The following is a 16848-nucleotide window of genomic DNA, read 5'->3' on the forward strand; positions in this document are numbered from 1 at the left end:
AAGGAACCACATCACACACAGATACACCCATCTGTGGAAGTTCAACCATGTCTTGTTGTATTTTCTGCAAACTGACTTAATGAACAGTGTAGCATGGTGGATTAACTTCATGTTACAGCGGAAGGATTCATGCAGTTTAAAATATTTTATTTGTTTTAATAGATACCTCTTACTGCATTATGTCTTCTTCTGACAAATTGAAATGACTTTCAAAACTCAATGACAACATAAAAGCTAAAAAAAAAATGCCAAAAGCTTTGTGCTCAATTTTCACTTCTACTTGCAGGCTTATGGGGGAGGAGTGAAACATGCCTGAGGGAGGAAGAGTGAGTGAAGCTACAACAAAGACACACCCAGTCCAGCAAAGTTTCTGAGGCTGTCTGTGTGGAGCAATAAGAGGGTGTGGCCTTTTTTGCACACTGGGAACAGATAAGTTGAGTTTGCCTTGTAAAGAGGTGCGTGAGTCACAGTCGTGAACAGTGAGCCGTTTACTTTCACTCCGCTGGACACTCTCTCTCTCACACTCACACACAGTCCAGCTGCACAAATCAAACACCCTTTTATCCGCTCTCTTCTCCTCTAGCAGTTTTTAGACAAGACTTTTTTTTAGGGAGTAAAAAAGAAGTAAAACTCCCAGCCATGAAGGACAAAGTGAAGAAAGGAGGAGGAAGGAATCAAGTCAAAACTGGTGAGTAATCCCTGTAATCACAGGTTTTTCTCTTGTTCCTTCTTTTCCCCTTAGTGGATTCTTCTACTTTGTGAAGAATGTGTGGAAGTAGGGTGGGAGATCTGGCACAGCGCTGACGCTCTAACATGGCTGGTGCTAACTGTCTAGCCTCTTGGAGAACGTGCAGTTCATTTTTTGCGTGTTTTTAGAGCACTCCTGATCCTGACACATTCCTTACAAAATGGCTAACCCCCCCCCCCCCACACCCCTCTATAATACTGTAACAATCCAGTTATAACAATTTCAAAGAGTAGATTTATTATAAGAAGGAGCAATGCTCTCCAGTGTGACTTCTTCACCTTACTGAACATTTGCCACTCCCCTTTTTACGGAGTTGAATTATTGAATTAGGGTTCAGTGTGTGTTGGCTCCTCTCCAAATTAGACTGAGTCAAACTTTTTCCTGCAAAATAATAAAATGATGGCACCACAATAAAACTGAAAGGTGGTGAATTTAATTACCTGGATGCTTTGTGTTATCACAATTACACATAAATGACAAGGCAGTTTTTTTTTATTAGTTTGTTTGTGATATTTTAAATTTTCTTATAATCTTTAAAAGTTATCTCAAATCTCAATTCTTCAAAGTTTTTAGGACGTCTCTCAAAGTTGATCATGCAGTGTTTGTCAAGCCATTCAGCACCAATTTATGGATCATTCATGCATAAAAAACAACAACAATCAGAGCCATGTTTTCACATTACAGATGTTTTTTGTTTTTTTTAAACGTCTTTAACCAGTGTGTTATCAGCAGTTTTTCACTTATATGTATTTTTAAGTTGCTCCAATTTAAGCAAAAAAATGACACATCTTGGCAAAATGAAAGCTACTGTTTTTGAAATAGATATGAGACTCTCAAAACAGCTTATTTCATTTTTTTCCTGTTAAAATAAAGTAGCAACTCCTGCAGAGGAAAGAAAAACTATGCCTTCTTAGCTTCCAGAGGGGAGGCGCGTTCCTCCAGCCAATAGCGGCTACTTGTCGACTGGAAGCTTTCCAGTAGTAAAGCAGATCCAGATTGACAGCATGAGCAGATAATCTACCGTAGTACGGAGAACAGTAATCACACACAGATCAGGATTTGTTGTGTTGTGGGCCTTCAGTGCCGAATGGAAGAAGTCAAACTTTTTGGGGTTTTGCGTCTCTTGTTACACTGCGCTGTCAGATCTGGGTGTGGTTGTCGTTTCACCTGGAGATGACATCAAGGCCAATAGGCAAATGCAGCAGGTTTAGCCACAGATCAGTTTGGGGAACACGCCGAGTCCTGCTTCGCCTGTGGTTCTACGTGCGTGTGTGTGTGTGTGTGTGTGTGTGTGTGTGTGTGTGTGTAGGTGTGTGTGTGTGTGTGTGGGTGTGTGTGTGTGTGTGTGTGTGTGTGTGTGTGTGTGTGTGTGTGTGTAAATCTGCTACGCCCCATTTATCTTCTTCTTGGCTTGTTTTTCCCTTCCTATTCTTGTTTTTTCAGTAGGACTCTTCAAGTTAGCTGAAGGGGATTTTTGAAAAGGTCTAGATACACAAAATAAACATAATGAGATGATATGCTCTGATAAAATCAGAGCATATCATATCATTATATTCAAGTTATCTTTTGACACAGCTAGGTATTTTCCAGGAGAAATTTCCCATTATTTTCTCCTGTTTCTACAGACACTGTAATTATTCACAGTTAGTTGGGTTTCTCTCCTTCTCATAGATGTAATCAGTGCAGCCAATGGTGACGATGCTGCTGATATCAAACAAGAAGAGGGCACAGCGTTTCCTGTGAAGATCCAAGGAGCAGGAGTCGAGCCGTTTGAACTGCAGGTACGAAAACAACAGTGAGAGGCGAGACGGCATTTTAGTTTCACCTTCAGCCATAACCCACAAATTCACTTTGTTTTCATGACCCAGAGTTTTGAGGTCCTTTCTGTGTTTGTGCTGCATAGGTTAACGCATTTTGGCTCGTTCAAGATGCAATAATGGCCTTGCTGTCGAGGAATGAGGTGTGTCCACGTTCCAACTTGTCTCTCGCTCTAGCTGGGACAACACTGGATCCCCACGCCGAGCTGCAAAGCCTTAAAGGCCTTAAAGCAGGAGCTCTCATTCGCCTGGTGGAAGGTATACTCTTTTGTTATTTCAATTAATTTTTTTCTGTGTGATTTCTCGCTGTAGCTGCACGATTGGGTAATGATTAAATCTAGTGACATGACATATTTGTCCTATTCTGGTTAGTATTTTACACCAGGATTTTAAAAATATCCTCACTCCATAAACTTTTTCACATTTTGCATAACTTAAACTATCTCACCCATCTGCTCACCGGGATGTTCTGGATGCTTTTTGAGCGACGTTGCTCATTTCGCGGGTTCAGCAGACCTTTCCCACATCACTGTGACTTTCATAAAGACGGTCAGGCTACGCTGGATGCTAACTAATGCATGTCTCTGCAGAGCCTTACACCTTCCACTCCGCCAGGGTTCACTTGGCTCGGGTTGTGGAGCTGCTGAGAGCGTCCGGACCTCATGATGCGCTGAGAGAAGGACAATCGCCAAGCGTGCTGGATACACTCACACACACACCGGGTAAAAATGCACGAAGAAACAGCCCACTGAAGCAAGACGGCAGCAGAAAGTCACAAAATGATTTCTGACTCATTCTGAAATGTCTCTCCGCTCCTGGTACAGACTCGAGCCTGCCAAATGGAAAGAGCCTGAAGCGCTCGTTAAGCAATTCAAAGGGAGAATCAGCCAACCAGGATGGACCCCCACCTGAGTACCTCTTGCCTGGCTCCTCAGAAAGACCCCTCATGGCCCTGCTGCCACACAGTTCTCAATCAGAGGTGGATTCATACCAGAGTCTGTCTGGGAATTTGGCTTGTTTGACCCAAGAAAGCACAAGTTTACCATTCTCCTCTTGATGCATGTTTCACCAGGCCCCCAGCTACCTGAAGGACTTGTCTCTCAGCTGCTGGCACCCCCCACCAGGACACAGGAAGCTGCAGGGAGACTTCATGTACATGACAGTGGTGACAATAGAGGGTCGGCATTGTGATATCACATCCTGTCCCAAAGGTTTCTTCCTGAACAGGTGAGCACAGTTGCAATAGAAATTATCTTATTTTCTGACTGGGCAGCAGTAATTAGATAGTTAAGTGTTTTGATACTAGAGCAACATCATTATGCAAATATATCCCATGCTTTTTAAATGTCTCAAGGTTCTTCTTTTGGGTGGTGGGTGTTATCAATAGCACAAAGCTATAATCGTGAAGTTGGAGGAAATTAATACACAGTTTTTTAAATGTCTGGTGTGCATTTATTTGTGTTCAGCCATATTTTCTCTGATTCTACTAAATACAATTATTGGTAAATAGAGTGTGTAGCTTTTGTCAATAATATCAGTTCTGTTAATTCTTCAATGTTTGTTAGAGGACATATTTGAGCACAAAGTATAACGAAGAGCGAGGAACGCTACAGACAAGTCACAATGAAACCTGGGGAGAAGCTTAACACAGTTAGGTTATAAAACAATATCCCAGGCTTTGAAATGTTATGAAAAGCTGCGTAATGCATGGCTTGAGAGTAGAAAGAAGGGTGACACGTCTGCAAACCTTACGAGGAGATTGCTGGTTATCTAAACTAACTAGTCGGACAAGGACAGCATTAATCAGAGAAGCTGCCAAGGTTTCAGTGGTAATTCTCATGGAGCTTCAGCGTTATTTCAGCATGCAGCTTCATTCAGGATAGTCCTGAAAGAAAATATTTTAGAAGCTGGATGACACTTGAGACTGGAGAGGAAGTTTCCTTTCCCACAGGACACGACACTAAAACACTGCCAGTGCTACAACATAACAGTGTAGATCAAAGTATTTCCATGTCAGGGTCCAGAGAAAATTTACTGAGACTTCTTGTAAAGGCGATTCAACCTCACTAAGCTGGAGGTATTTTGCAAAGAAGAATGGGCAGCAATTTTAGTTTCTACATGTGAAAAGCTGGTAGGTATACTTAGAAAGATTCGCAGCTGTAATTGAATAAAATATTGTATGCTTTGCTTTAGGGGCATGCCAAAATGACCAGATTTCTGTTTGGAAAAACAATCTGAAAACCATGAATGAATGTATTTCCATTTAACAACTATGCATTAAAATGACGTGTGTAAATGTTCTAAGGATATGTCTTTGCAGGAGACTGCATGTACATCCATCCATCTACCAGCTACACCCGCCTGTCCCTGCAGAGTCTCTGGTTATCGCAAATGAACAGTTTTAATGTTGTTTCAAATTTCTTTCTTTTTTTTTACGTTTAGGTCTACTGACGATATGTTTGACCCTCGTCCTGCGCAGTCTACTCCGGTCTGTCACTGCCTCACAGACTTGCTGTGTCATGTCAGTCCTACTTTCAAACAAGCCTTTACCACACTCAAAAACAGGTCAGTAATATTAAATACCACTGGATGCTGTAAGAATCGCTGCGGCTGAGCGTGATGGATATGAATCTGCATTATGTCTCTCATCCTTCAGGCCACCACAGCCACCAGTAGAGGCAATGCCCACTCCTTACCACACGCTGTGCTGGCTCAGACCTCCCTGCGCCTCTCGTCTCCACAAGAACACCTTCAGTAGATTGGGGGTGGATGAGCAGGCGGCAGCACAGGTTAGATACCACACAGCAGTGGTTTGGTGTTTGGTCTTAATCGTGGCTGTATTGCATAAAACATAAATATGCCAGGTTTGAGCAGCTTTGTGGGTCTCGCCTGTAGACTCCAGACTGGAATGAGGAGTTACAAGCAGCCAGAGATCTTTCCCAGGGGAGTCTGGAAGAAAGACTGCAGAGAGACAAAGTTTTGCTACAAGTAAGAAATAAGCCTGTGATTTTTTTTTTTTTACTTGTGAGAGAAGTACAGTTTCTACATCTTTCTGGATTCCTCCATCCTCTTTTTCACTCACACCTCAGGTTAACAGTGCTTTCGTAAGGACTGTCATGCAGGCAGCTGAGACGGTCATAGATGGATTTGTCGAGCCAGTAAATGGAAACCCTGAGGACCCAGCATTCCTTTGGAGCGGCCTGTTCATGAGCCAGGGGGCCACAAGTCCAGCGTTTGGTGGTGAGAGAGGTCGCAGGTAATAAAAGTCTCAAGTCTTTTAGCATACACGGGAGAGAAGATGCACAAAACTGGACATTTACGCTCACTCCACCATTACTGTCGCTCCTTGCAAAGATTTGCATGAAAACAGCACAATAAATTGTCATGGAGACTCGGTCAACCTAAGATGAGACTCTTTGCTGCAGTTCTCTAAAAAGTGAGCTTTGGAGATGTTTAGCTTCCTTACAATAGAGAGGATAAACTCTAGTTCTTGACCAGTTGTACTTGTCATATTTCCACATGATCTAAACTAATTTAAAATAAATGTAGTTCAGACTATATGAGCTTCCCTTCTGAAGCTGCTGCCCCCACGACCCGACCCCGGATAAGTGGCAGAAAATGGATGGATGGATGGACTATATGAGCAAGTTTAGGAGAGTTGTTATTTTCTTGTGGCGGTTTCCTGAGTCATGAATACCAGTACTTATTTGTCTTAGTTAAGTGATATGCTGTTCTGTCTTCCGCACATTAAAGACGGACTTTTTTATATTATGCTGTGGGAACGCATTTGTTCTGGAGGGACAGAAAAGCTGATTCCTGTTGACAGGGATTAATAATGAAATAAGCTATTGTCCATTAATATTCATTGTCGTTTTTGGCTGTATCATGAAAAATTTATAGGGGATGAATATTTTTTTGCAATTGTAGGCATTAATATAGATGCCAATGAGTGTGATAGTCATAACACCTACAGTGTGATCTTCTCGGATGCCAAGTATATCACAATGTTGAGTTTTTCCCTCTGAAAAAAAAACCCCAACAAAAAAATTGAAAGTTGGATTTTTAATAAAATACTTAGCGCAACATTATACTATTGTTAAAACAAAAGATGAATTTATTTCAAGGCATTTTACAGCTTTGGCAGAGGTTTCTAATTGAATTTTTTGTTTGTTTATTTTAGTATTTTCTGATCTCCTGCTTGCAGGGCAGCTCAGAGGTTGGAGCTTAAATGCGTGCAGGCTTACAGTGACTTAGAGGGGCTGCAGGGGCTGCACACTTTACCCACAGCCATCGTGGACTACAGAGGAGTGCGTTTGTCGGCCCAGGGCCTGGCCCCCGGCTTCGAAAGCTCAGACCAGGACCAAAAAGATTCTCCTGCCTCGGGGTACTTATGACCTGTGACCTATATTTGAGCTGTGTGAGACTTCTATTGCGCATTTGGAGCTAAATCTGTTTCTTCTTCTCTCGTCAGAGGTTTGCTTTATGGGGTGAACGCAGGGCCCCAGGAATCCCGTCAACGCAGACGGCTGCTGGCCTTATTGGCTCAAGCCGCCAAAAGTCTGTTCATCCAGAGACATGTTGTTGTGGCCCCCAAGGGTCACCAGGTGCCTCTGTTCACCTCCCTGGACGCTCAGGGCCTGCTGGGGGCTGATGGGAGGTTCTACCTGCTGGATGTATTCAGAAGCTTCCCAGTTGATGCCAATTTCTGTCCAGAGGAGGAAACACCAAGTCAGACAGCTGCTGGGGAGGAAGAGAGCAGCAAAAGCTGTAAAGAGAACGAGGAGAAGAGCAACGGGAACGAGAAACAAGGCTGGCCAGAGAATTATCAGAGCGTCTCTGGGCTGCCAAAGAAGTTTCCTCACAGTCTCTGTAGGCTGAGGCCAGAGCTGGTGCAGGCTTTCATTCAGCACAAGTGAGTCCGATGTGAAAGAAAATTTTTACATTCAGTTCTAACTTTTATCATTATTATTATTATTATTATTATTATTAAGTTTAATATTTTTTGTTTATTTTCAGACATTGTCAGTTCACCCAACGTGTGAAGGAGAAGATGGATGAAAATGGAGGATTTGAAGAATGTGCATCAGCCTGTAAGGAGTGTTTCGGCACATCCTTGTGAAAGGAAATTCGAATCCCGTTTAACACGAAGCACTCATTTCATTCTGGACTAATATGACTTTTCTCCCAGGCGACTCTCGAGCGACTGATGCCGTACGAGCTGCATGCAGAGACGTGGGCTCCGTTAGTGACATCATCTTTGAGATGCGCTTTAACCCAAATGTTTTTTCTCCAGGTAAACGTGTTAAGTGTGCCTTCTCAGAAACAACAGACAGACGATAGATGTTTACCGGAGCATCCATTTCTTGTGTTTTACATTCAGGAATATGTTTTCCTCCCTCTGAGAGCGCATCAACAAACCTGCAGGAGAAGCTGCTGAGAGAAGCCGCAGCTTTCATCATCACTCACCAGATACCAGACTTTGTGAGTGTTTCGCATTTCGTGATGCAGGGAAATTGTCTGTGACGACAAAATCAGTGCATAATACGTTTTAATGATTGTGTTTGCAGTTGCAGTGTTGCCTACACAGCAATGAGGCGCCGATGGACGGAGTATCTCTGAAACAGGCGCTACACCAGAGAGGCATCAACCTCCGCTACCTGGGGCACGTGGTCAAGGCGATTTCCCAGTCAGAACACAAGGAGCAACTCAGGCATATAATGGTGTGTTTAATTTCCTCACATTTAATTCACACATTTAAAACTGCCTTATTGTGACCATTTTTTAAAATAATGTTCTTCTTTCTCCTGCTTTATACTACACAGAGGTCAACAATAGGTGAAATTTTCACCCGCTCAGCAAAAAGAGTGTTCAACCATTTCCTACAGGTAATTTGCAGTATTCAGTGATAACTCTGATAAGTTCTTATGTCTGGGAACTTTAATACATGATGGGTGGTAAAAGACTTTTCCAGTTGGAAGTTTACATACATTCCCTGTAAGTAGTATAATTTGTGTCAAACATTTTGGGTAACTTACTGCAGGTTTCTCACAACAGTTTGCGGTAAATTTGGCCAAGTCCTCCAAACAGAACTGGTTCTCACACATCTTCTATAAGACTGAGATCAGGGCTTTGCAGTACTACTCTAAAACACTCTAAAACGTTGATCTTTTTGTCTTTAAGATACCTTGTAGCCAAGTTGGTGGCATATATTGGCATTTTGTAAGATTGTTGTTAAGCTGTTTAAACTTCCTGGCTGATTTTCAAAAATGTTGAAAAGATTCTTTGTACCAGATTAGAGTGTATGTAAACTTCTGACTGGCACTGTAACTGTGGTTCTTCACAGAAAATGTAGCTCAGCATCTCTTCATGTCTACACAGGGTGTGGACGTGCCGAGCCTGTCTGCAGCCGTCAGTCATTTCCTCAGTTGTCTTTTGGTGCATCACTTCACACCCTCTCCTGTCGGGGAGGAGGCTAAGAAGAAGTCACGGAGGCGTGGCCGTGGGGCCGGGGCCTCCGAGAGCACGCCCTGGAGCATGCTCACTGGATCTGAGCTGTGGAATCTGGTCTGCCAAGATGCTGTCGAAACATATGGTGTCTCTGACAGCCTCGGGTGAGAAGTCACAGGCCTTGCTCATTCACCCCCCTTTGTGTGTTAAGCAATGGTGAAGCTAATGCTTAACCCTTGCCATTTTCTCATAGTTCAAGTCCGAATCACTTGGTGGAGAACTATGGGCTTCAAAAAGTCTCTTTGCTGAGAGAATTCTGTTTAAAGACCGGAGTGCAGGTAATCAAATATTCAGTTTTGCTTCTTTGAATCAATACTTTGCAGTTCTAAAGATGCCTTCAGGATAAGACACAATGCATATATTAGAAACACCCTGAAAGCAACACAAACTCTTTGAAAACGCCACTGAGAACTCTGTATCTGCACCAGCTGAGACTGAGAGACTACATCCTCGAGAACCAGAACAAAGCTCCCTTCAGTCCGGACGACATCCTTAACATCTTCCCCGTTGTTAAACACATCAAAATGCCGACTGCTGACGCTTCAAAGGCATACCGAGCCGCACAGACCTCCATTCAGAAGGGTATGTCTACAAGAAAAGAAAAAAAAAAAACAATTGAGTATATGTTCAACACATGCTTTTGAGTGGCTCTTGTGTTTATGACTCCTCCATTCTGGTGTGTAGGTCTGCTAGATCAGGCCCACGAGCAGCTGAAGGAAGCAGCTTACCTGTATGGCAGAGTGTGTGACGATCTGGACCCCGAGGCCTGTAACTGTAACAGCTTGTTGGCCAAAGTCACCTTCCTGCAGGGGAAAGCAGCTGAGGTATGCTCGCAAAGCCTTTCAACGTCTGACAGTAATGACAGAGTATTAGCAGATTTTAAAGTATTCCAGATGCATTCTCCAGTGATGGATAGCTGTAGCTGATTACTTAAAACATTGCTCTGTGCATTGCAAAGTATTAATCCTCTTGAAATGTTTTCACCTTCTGGCACATTACACCCACAAACATAAGCATACTTTATTGGTGTAAAGTATGCTTTACACCAAGCATACACCAATAAAGTGGTGTATTTACCTGCGTGTATTTACACGCAGGTAAATACATTTCTAAACAGACTGAATGGTGTGAAACCAATATGTTGGTTTCTATATTAACCAACATAGAAATGAAATGAAAGGAAAACTATGCATGGTTTTAAAATTAATGTCAAGTTTACTCTAATATTGTACCATGCACAAACAGTTGCCTTGAGAAGTCAAGCAAACATGTGGAAGAACTGGCTCTGGCGAGAGAAGACCAAATAAAATGTTTTGGCCTACAAGCGAAACAGTAATACAACTAACAGAGCTAATCACCCTGAATGTGGAAGATGGAGCTAAATTCAGAGCAACCGTGGAAGAAAATGAGCAAAAAAAAAAAAAAAAAATGCTACAAGACTGGAGCCGAGGTTTTACCGTCAGGCAGGACAACTCAAAACATCCAGGGAGAACTTTTTGATCAAAGCATGTTTTTGTGACCAGGTTACTAAATCCAATTGAGAATCGATGGCAAGACTGTATAAATTGATGTTCACAAACTCATTGTTCAACCTGACAGAGGCGATGGTAATTTGCAAACAGAATGGGGAAGAATTAAAGTGTTTGAGACATTGTCCAATGGACTCCCAGTTATAACTGCTGTGAAAGGTGGCTACGCAAATGAACTCCACCCGACTCAAATTTTTAAATTGCATATTCTTCAGCTGCACAATCGTGTACTAATTGGAGACGCTCTATTACGTACATTAAATCCCAATAAAATATATTGACAATCGTGGTCGTAATCTGACAAAATTGCAAAATGTGCTGGGTATTTTTCCAAGGCACAGCACACATGACTGTATTGCTAACTTAACTTCAGTAATGCATCACGCAACACTGCTAAAGTACTGCCAAATATTTCAGGATGCTATAAACACTAAGAGTCACATTTTGACCTTGACTTTTTTTTTGTCCTGAAGGCTCGAAGTGTTCAGCTGAAGACAGTGGTCATCAGTGAGAGGGTGCTTGGCTTTGACCATCCAAACACTATACAGCAATATGTGAGTACATCCCCACGTAGATGTTTATCATCACCGTTTACTCATCCGAGTTGTCACAGTGTGAATATTGTCAATGATGTGTGATTTATAGGCCCTCCTGGCTGTGTATGCGTACGCTGGAGGGGAGACGACCCTGGCTCAGAAATGTCTTCTCAGAGCTCGTCTGCTATTGCTGACAGTCCACGGAGAAGACCACCCCTACACCGCAACGCTAGATGTAAGTCGAATCAGTTTATTAAAGTCTAACAAAGAAGGAAGTACAGGTTTTGCTCATGGTTCGGTTTCTCTTCCTACTTGTTTTCTGGCAGAGTTGTCTTGGCCTGGTGCTGACAGAAGATCAAACAGGACAGTTCCTTAAGAATGCTCTGAAACTTAACACTTCATTTTTCGGCCCCACTGATCTGCATACCGCTCTTAGGTATGTTAATTATAGCTCACATTGAAAATTTGGCTGTAACTGAGTAAGTTTTACTTACTGCTTCCATTTTTTTCTTCTGTGCAGCCACCACCTGTTGGCCCAGTGGATGTGCAGTAAAGGAGACTACAGAAGTGCTATGACACATGAGAAAGAAGCCCTCTCTGCCTTTACATCTTTGGTTCGTAGCTCTGCGATATTGAGAGAAAACGTCAGCGGGCTCCTTTTTTTTTTTTTCTACCCATCTGCTTACATTGACTTTCTGTTCCAGTTTGGAGAAGATCACCCACAGACGAGCTGCAGCAAAGAGTTCCTGGGGACCATCACCAAGCAGGCAGTCAAAGTCGAACGCACTCTCAGACAGACAGGAAGTGAGTCTGCTGAGCAAACCGTTGAGGTAAGTGCTAGAGCTTGTATATATAGATTGTTTAAAAAGTGTAAAAACATGCTCAGGTTGTTGTGTGTTCTTCCCTCAGTGTCTAAGCCCAACATCTGAAACTATTCTGGAGCAGATGGTTCTGGTGACGGGGATCAAGAGGGTTACACGCAGGTAAATACATTTCTAAACAGACTGAATGGTGTGAAATCAGATATATATAAAAAAATAAAAACATTATTTGGATGGCTCGCAACAAATCCGTAGTTCGATTTATTAAAAAGGTTTTTCTAGGCCAAGTTCTTTATTTGTGAAGGAGAGTAAAGCTCAAGACAAAAAAACATTTTCCTATTTACACTTTGACATGAACAGGTATTTTCCCTCTCATAGATTTGTTGTATTTTTGTTTTTTGTCACAATACCAACAAATACTTCAAAATTTCAAGCTAATTTTAATATCAGGCAAAGACAAATGGTTTTCAAAATATAATTTTATTTCTTGAGGGAATAAACCTATCCTGACCAACCTGTCGCTGGTGGTGAAAAATGAATCATTCCCATTGTTAAATCATTAATTATTGTGACAAACCACATTTTTAAAATTGAATGTGTTGGGCTTAAAGTATTTAGGTTTCTTCCGGATATAAGTAGATTATTCATCTTAATTGTAAAGATCACGGAAACCAGCAGTATTAAAAATCTTCAAAGCATCAACAACATACAGCCTGTTTTCAGTTTGATATGCTAAAATCTCTCCTTTTATTCATTAAAAAAAATCACAAAATAGGAGGATTTATGTTTATAAATAAAGGCAATACCAATTTTTATCTCTTTGTGTTTTCATAGTGACAGGTTCCAGGAGTATAAGCAGAAACACCTGGAACGAAAGGCTGCAGCAGCAAAGGAACTGGGATTCAAGCTCCCAATCTGGCCTGTCAACTCGCATCTTGTTAGCAGAGAAGATAAAAGTTTGGACAAAGAAAGTGGGAAGGAAGCTGGTGACAAAGGAACCGAAGCAGAGATAAAAGACGCAGAGAGCCAACAGGAGAACATGTCTACTGACAGTGGTGCAGGTATCTTAGCTAACGGTCATGTGGTGGAGCCAGCTGAGCGAAGCAAACGTGAAGAGAAAGCTGATGTGGATACGAATGGAGAAGTTGCAGATGGTGAAGCACAGACAGTGAGTGAAGGTGAGATGCAGTCAGCTTCAGGGGGGAAAAATAGGGAAATAAATGGAGAGGTGGAAACAATCCCCAGCCCATCTGCCCTGAGTAGTAAACTAAGCTGGGCAGATATTGTTTCAAAATCTAGCAACGGAACAGGAGGCAAGGCGGTAAATGGAGTCACTGCTAATGGGGCAGCTGAAGAGTGAAAACACTGAAAACACACACAGGCTTGTAGGGGCGAGCTTTCCAAAGGCACTGCTGTAAGATGAAACTATCCTTGGATTTAAAATGTAACTTGTTCAAAACAACAGGAAGGTATTATTAACAAAGACGAGTATTCTTTCATGTTTGACATGTTCCACTGTCACGGATGCTGTGAGAAACTTGTTTGGCTGCAATTGTTTTTGTTCCCTAAATAAACTTTTTACTTTGCTGTAATAAACAAATTTTGTCTTCTGTTAATAAAGTAATCTGGTTTTTGCTGCTTTTCCTGAAACTAGCATGAGCACAAAAGATGAAATAATGTTCACCATGTGAGAGAGAGAGAGAGAGAGAGAGAGAGAGAGAGAGAGAGAGAGAGAGAGAGAGAGAGAGAGAGAGAGAGAGAGAGAGAGAGAGAGAGAGAGAGAGAGAGAGAGAGAGAGAGAGAGAGAGAGAGAGAGAGAGAGAGAGAGAGAGAGAGAGAGAGAGAGAGAGAGAGAGAGAGAGAGAGAGAGAGAGAGAGAGAGAGAGAGAGAGAGAGAGAGAGATTATTTTCCAGCAAATATTCGAACCATATTTCAGAAGTATATTCTGATTTCTTGACTGAATGGAAGCATAGTGAGTTTAAAATCAAGTCTATCCTTCAAGGACTCTATCTTCTTTAATGGAGCTCTATGAAGTGATTATGAACAATAAATGCAGTCATATCAAACACCAGATCATGATGTTAACAAGGAAAGACATCAACATGAATCGCTGCTGCCCGTGAATCTGGGAAAAATTATGAGACAATATCCATCATTCTATAGTCAAAAAGATTAGCAACAAGTGGAAAATCTTTAGGATTGCTACCAACTTTTATTGGAGGTTAACCAAGTAAATTCACTCGCAGGTGGGTATGTGCGGTCCTCAAGGAACCTGTAAAAACCTTGGTGCTAACTCTCAGATGCTCTCAGATGTCTTGGTAAACATGTTCAGTGGTAAGTATATGGCAACAATTAGAAAAAGGCTGAAAAATGGTCTTCAGTATTTAGCAATTTCCCCTTTTAATTAGTTTAATTAGACACACTAGTTCTAGACGTAGTAGCGATGCTAATATTCGTCGAAATCTGCATCCTTCATATCTGATATTTAGAACCTGGTTTCTTCAAGTTAGCGTTTGCAGAAAATGTTGGTGGTCAAAACTTCACAGAACGGAAATAATCTTTTTGGTCAAGCTGCTGCAGTCTAACCTAAAGAAACATATTCAAAAGTATGAAAGCAGTTCACAATAAACAGAAATAAAACACTTAAAATAACAGGCATAAACTAACCTAATGACAGTAATTATTGCTGTATATAATATATTTTTTTCTTCTCTCGAAAAGCTTCAAAATAAACATGCAATGATGCTGATCTGTCAGATTGAGCATTTATTTAAAAAAAAAAAAAAGGTGCATAAAAAGGTTTACGGATGTATTAGGCTTGAAAATACATCCGTTGTTAGCTAAGACCTGTCTCAGGAGAGTCTAAGACGGGTGTTTGTTTCAGTATAATTTCTAAATCTGAGCAATGTTGGTATTGTGGTTCAGGTGAGTCAGTCCAAGTAGATGAGGGGAGTTTGTTTAGTCGGTCCGAAGGAAAAGTGATAATTGCTGTGTCACTGAAGACGTCTACCAGACGGGAAGGACAAGGCAGAAGTCTCTCTTCACACAAATCCACAGCTTTGCTGATGTAGCTGTAGTCCCGCTTCAACTCCCTCTCGATGGTCCTGCAGGCAAAAGAGGAAAGAGCGTCACCTTATCTCAGCCATCATTTCCAGTATGGTCTCATTTCATTAATTCCTGGTACACACCTCTCTCTGATGCCGCTGAAGCAGTTTCCGATGATTGTAACCAGAGACAAACAGTGTGGGTTCCAGTTCTGCCACAGCAGGTTGTTGTAAAGGGCTTTTCCACAGTGCATCAGATAAAATAAGGTGGGCTTAGTGGCCAGACGCTTCCCCTCCTTCACAATACAACAAAATAAGACGTTCTTTCTTCCGTACAAATGGTTATTATTAAGTTATGATAAGGTGCAATAGCTGTAAATGTTGATGTTTGCCTAATATACTACTATTAAAGTATTATTATAAATTACAGGCTAAAATAAAATCTGTGATTTGATTATGCTTAGTAGTAAAATATAATGCAGCTACCCTTTGATATACATCTAACAGTGCATCCAAGTCTGGAAAAATAAAATGCCTAAGCAGCCAACAACTAACCTCATTTTCTGTGAGCACAGTCAAACCCAGCTCTCTTAAAATGTCCTTTTCTGCCACGGAGAATGCAGGATCATAAAGAGAGCAATCCCTCAAGGGAATCTACACGAAGAAAGGAGCAACAGCACACCATCTGAGATTAAACACCATTTAATAAACGTGAGGTATAACACAGATGAAATTGATTCCCTCACATCTGCTGCATCCAGTAGCAGCAGCAACATGGAAAGCTGGTAGCGGGCTGAGACACACGAAGAAAAGGAGCCGAGGCCGTAGCACACACACTCCAGCTGCTGGCGTACTGTCGCCTCTGTGTCCTTGTCCTGCTGGCCTCCAGCCTTTATACTGTCTGAAGGTCTTGATGGGGACGTTGAAACTAGAAGCTGATCTAAAGACAAGATTTTCATCAGGCTGCAAGCGAGATCCTTCAAGAGCAAAACTTCAGTCCCTGATAGACGTATTCATACCAACTAAACCCTTTTTTGTGCTAATCTGCTTTATGAAATCCTCCAAAGCACAATTAAGTTTGAGGTTGAATGTGACAATATGTGAAAAGGCTCAAGGGGTATGAATATTTTTGCAAGGCACTGTAAATACTTAGCTGTGAACTACACTTACTTTTCCATTGTTGCCAAAATTCTTCAGCTCTCAGCTCAGACCTAAAGGAGAACAAATGAAAGCAGTTAAAAGTGTGTGAAGGTAATCTTCTGAATTTAAAAACTAACCTTGGGAAAGGTTTGATCTTAAAGACTGAGGATATTCATTGGGTTGCAGCTGATCTTAATTTCTTACACTGTGTCTCTGATCCGTCTGACAAATTTCTCAACATCCAGCTGCTCCTGAAGACATACAGAGGCGATTTGTTGGTGAGATCTAAATTTCCTTGATGCACCTTTTCCCCGTCGAACTACCTGCCACTCTTCTACAGAATCCGACGACATTTATATATTACTATGCAGAAATATATACAGGAATGTCATAAAAAAGTTTATTTTATGATATTGTGCATATTTTTATTGCAATCGTTGTCTGCTGGAGAGCGTATATTGTCTATGCTGGGAAGCCGCGAGCACGAGGGATTATTTTGAGAACAACACAGAAGTTCCTCTTCCGAGGTCACGTCATTTTTTTTTTTTTTTAAATGCTAGTCAGCAAATCAAAGGAGGCGCAAAAATAACAGTGTAAAATAGTGTAAAATATTTTTGCACAGATGTGAATTAACTAAAATCAAAAATAATTAGCAAAATTAAAAAAATAAAGTAAAATAAATTATTTATAGAATGCTCTAAAATG

General features: G+C 41.5%; 2 protein-coding genes across 2 annotated transcripts; one reads left to right on the forward strand and one right to left on the reverse strand.

Moving 5' to 3' along the window:
• The first annotated feature begins 309 nt into the window (after nucleotides 1–309).
• LOC106920913 (clustered mitochondria protein homolog) lies at nucleotides 310–13558 on the forward strand. Its single transcript, XM_014992250.2, has 28 exons — nucleotides 310–688; nucleotides 2420–2529; nucleotides 2652–2823; nucleotides 3156–3287; nucleotides 3390–3544; nucleotides 3638–3792; nucleotides 5008–5130; nucleotides 5222–5354; nucleotides 5461–5553; nucleotides 5655–5821; nucleotides 6770–6949; nucleotides 7037–7477; nucleotides 7582–7655; nucleotides 7754–7858; nucleotides 7946–8046; nucleotides 8133–8285; nucleotides 8388–8450; nucleotides 8944–9176; nucleotides 9266–9350; nucleotides 9501–9654; nucleotides 9757–9896; nucleotides 11075–11155; nucleotides 11247–11372; nucleotides 11464–11573; nucleotides 11658–11751; nucleotides 11842–11967; nucleotides 12047–12120; nucleotides 12793–13558. Exons 1-28 carry the CDS (start codon nucleotides 640–642, stop codon nucleotides 13316–13318), a joined length of 4155 nt encoding a protein of 1384 aa, XP_014847736.2. The 5' UTR covers nucleotides 310–639; the 3' UTR covers nucleotides 13319–13558.
• Nucleotides 13559–14151: 593 nt separating this feature from the next.
• On the reverse strand, nucleotides 14152–16734 carry srrd (SRR1 domain containing). Its single transcript, XM_014992251.2, has 6 exons — nucleotides 16348–16734; nucleotides 16174–16214; nucleotides 15750–15943; nucleotides 15559–15657; nucleotides 15148–15299; nucleotides 14152–15063 (listed from the first exon to the last, which is right to left on the reverse strand). Exons 1-6 carry the CDS (start codon nucleotides 16494–16496, stop codon nucleotides 14796–14798), a joined length of 903 nt encoding a protein of 300 aa, XP_014847737.2. The 5' UTR covers nucleotides 16497–16734; the 3' UTR covers nucleotides 14152–14795.
• Between the last annotated feature and the right edge of the window lie 114 nt (nucleotides 16735–16848).

The sequence above is a fragment of the Poecilia mexicana genome, unplaced genomic scaffold (genome assembly GCF_051168715.1).
Source record: "Poecilia mexicana isolate PSO_F unplaced genomic scaffold, ASM5116871v1 scaffold_9, whole genome shotgun sequence".
NCBI lineage: Eukaryota > Metazoa > Chordata > Actinopteri > Cyprinodontiformes > Poeciliidae > Poecilia > Poecilia mexicana.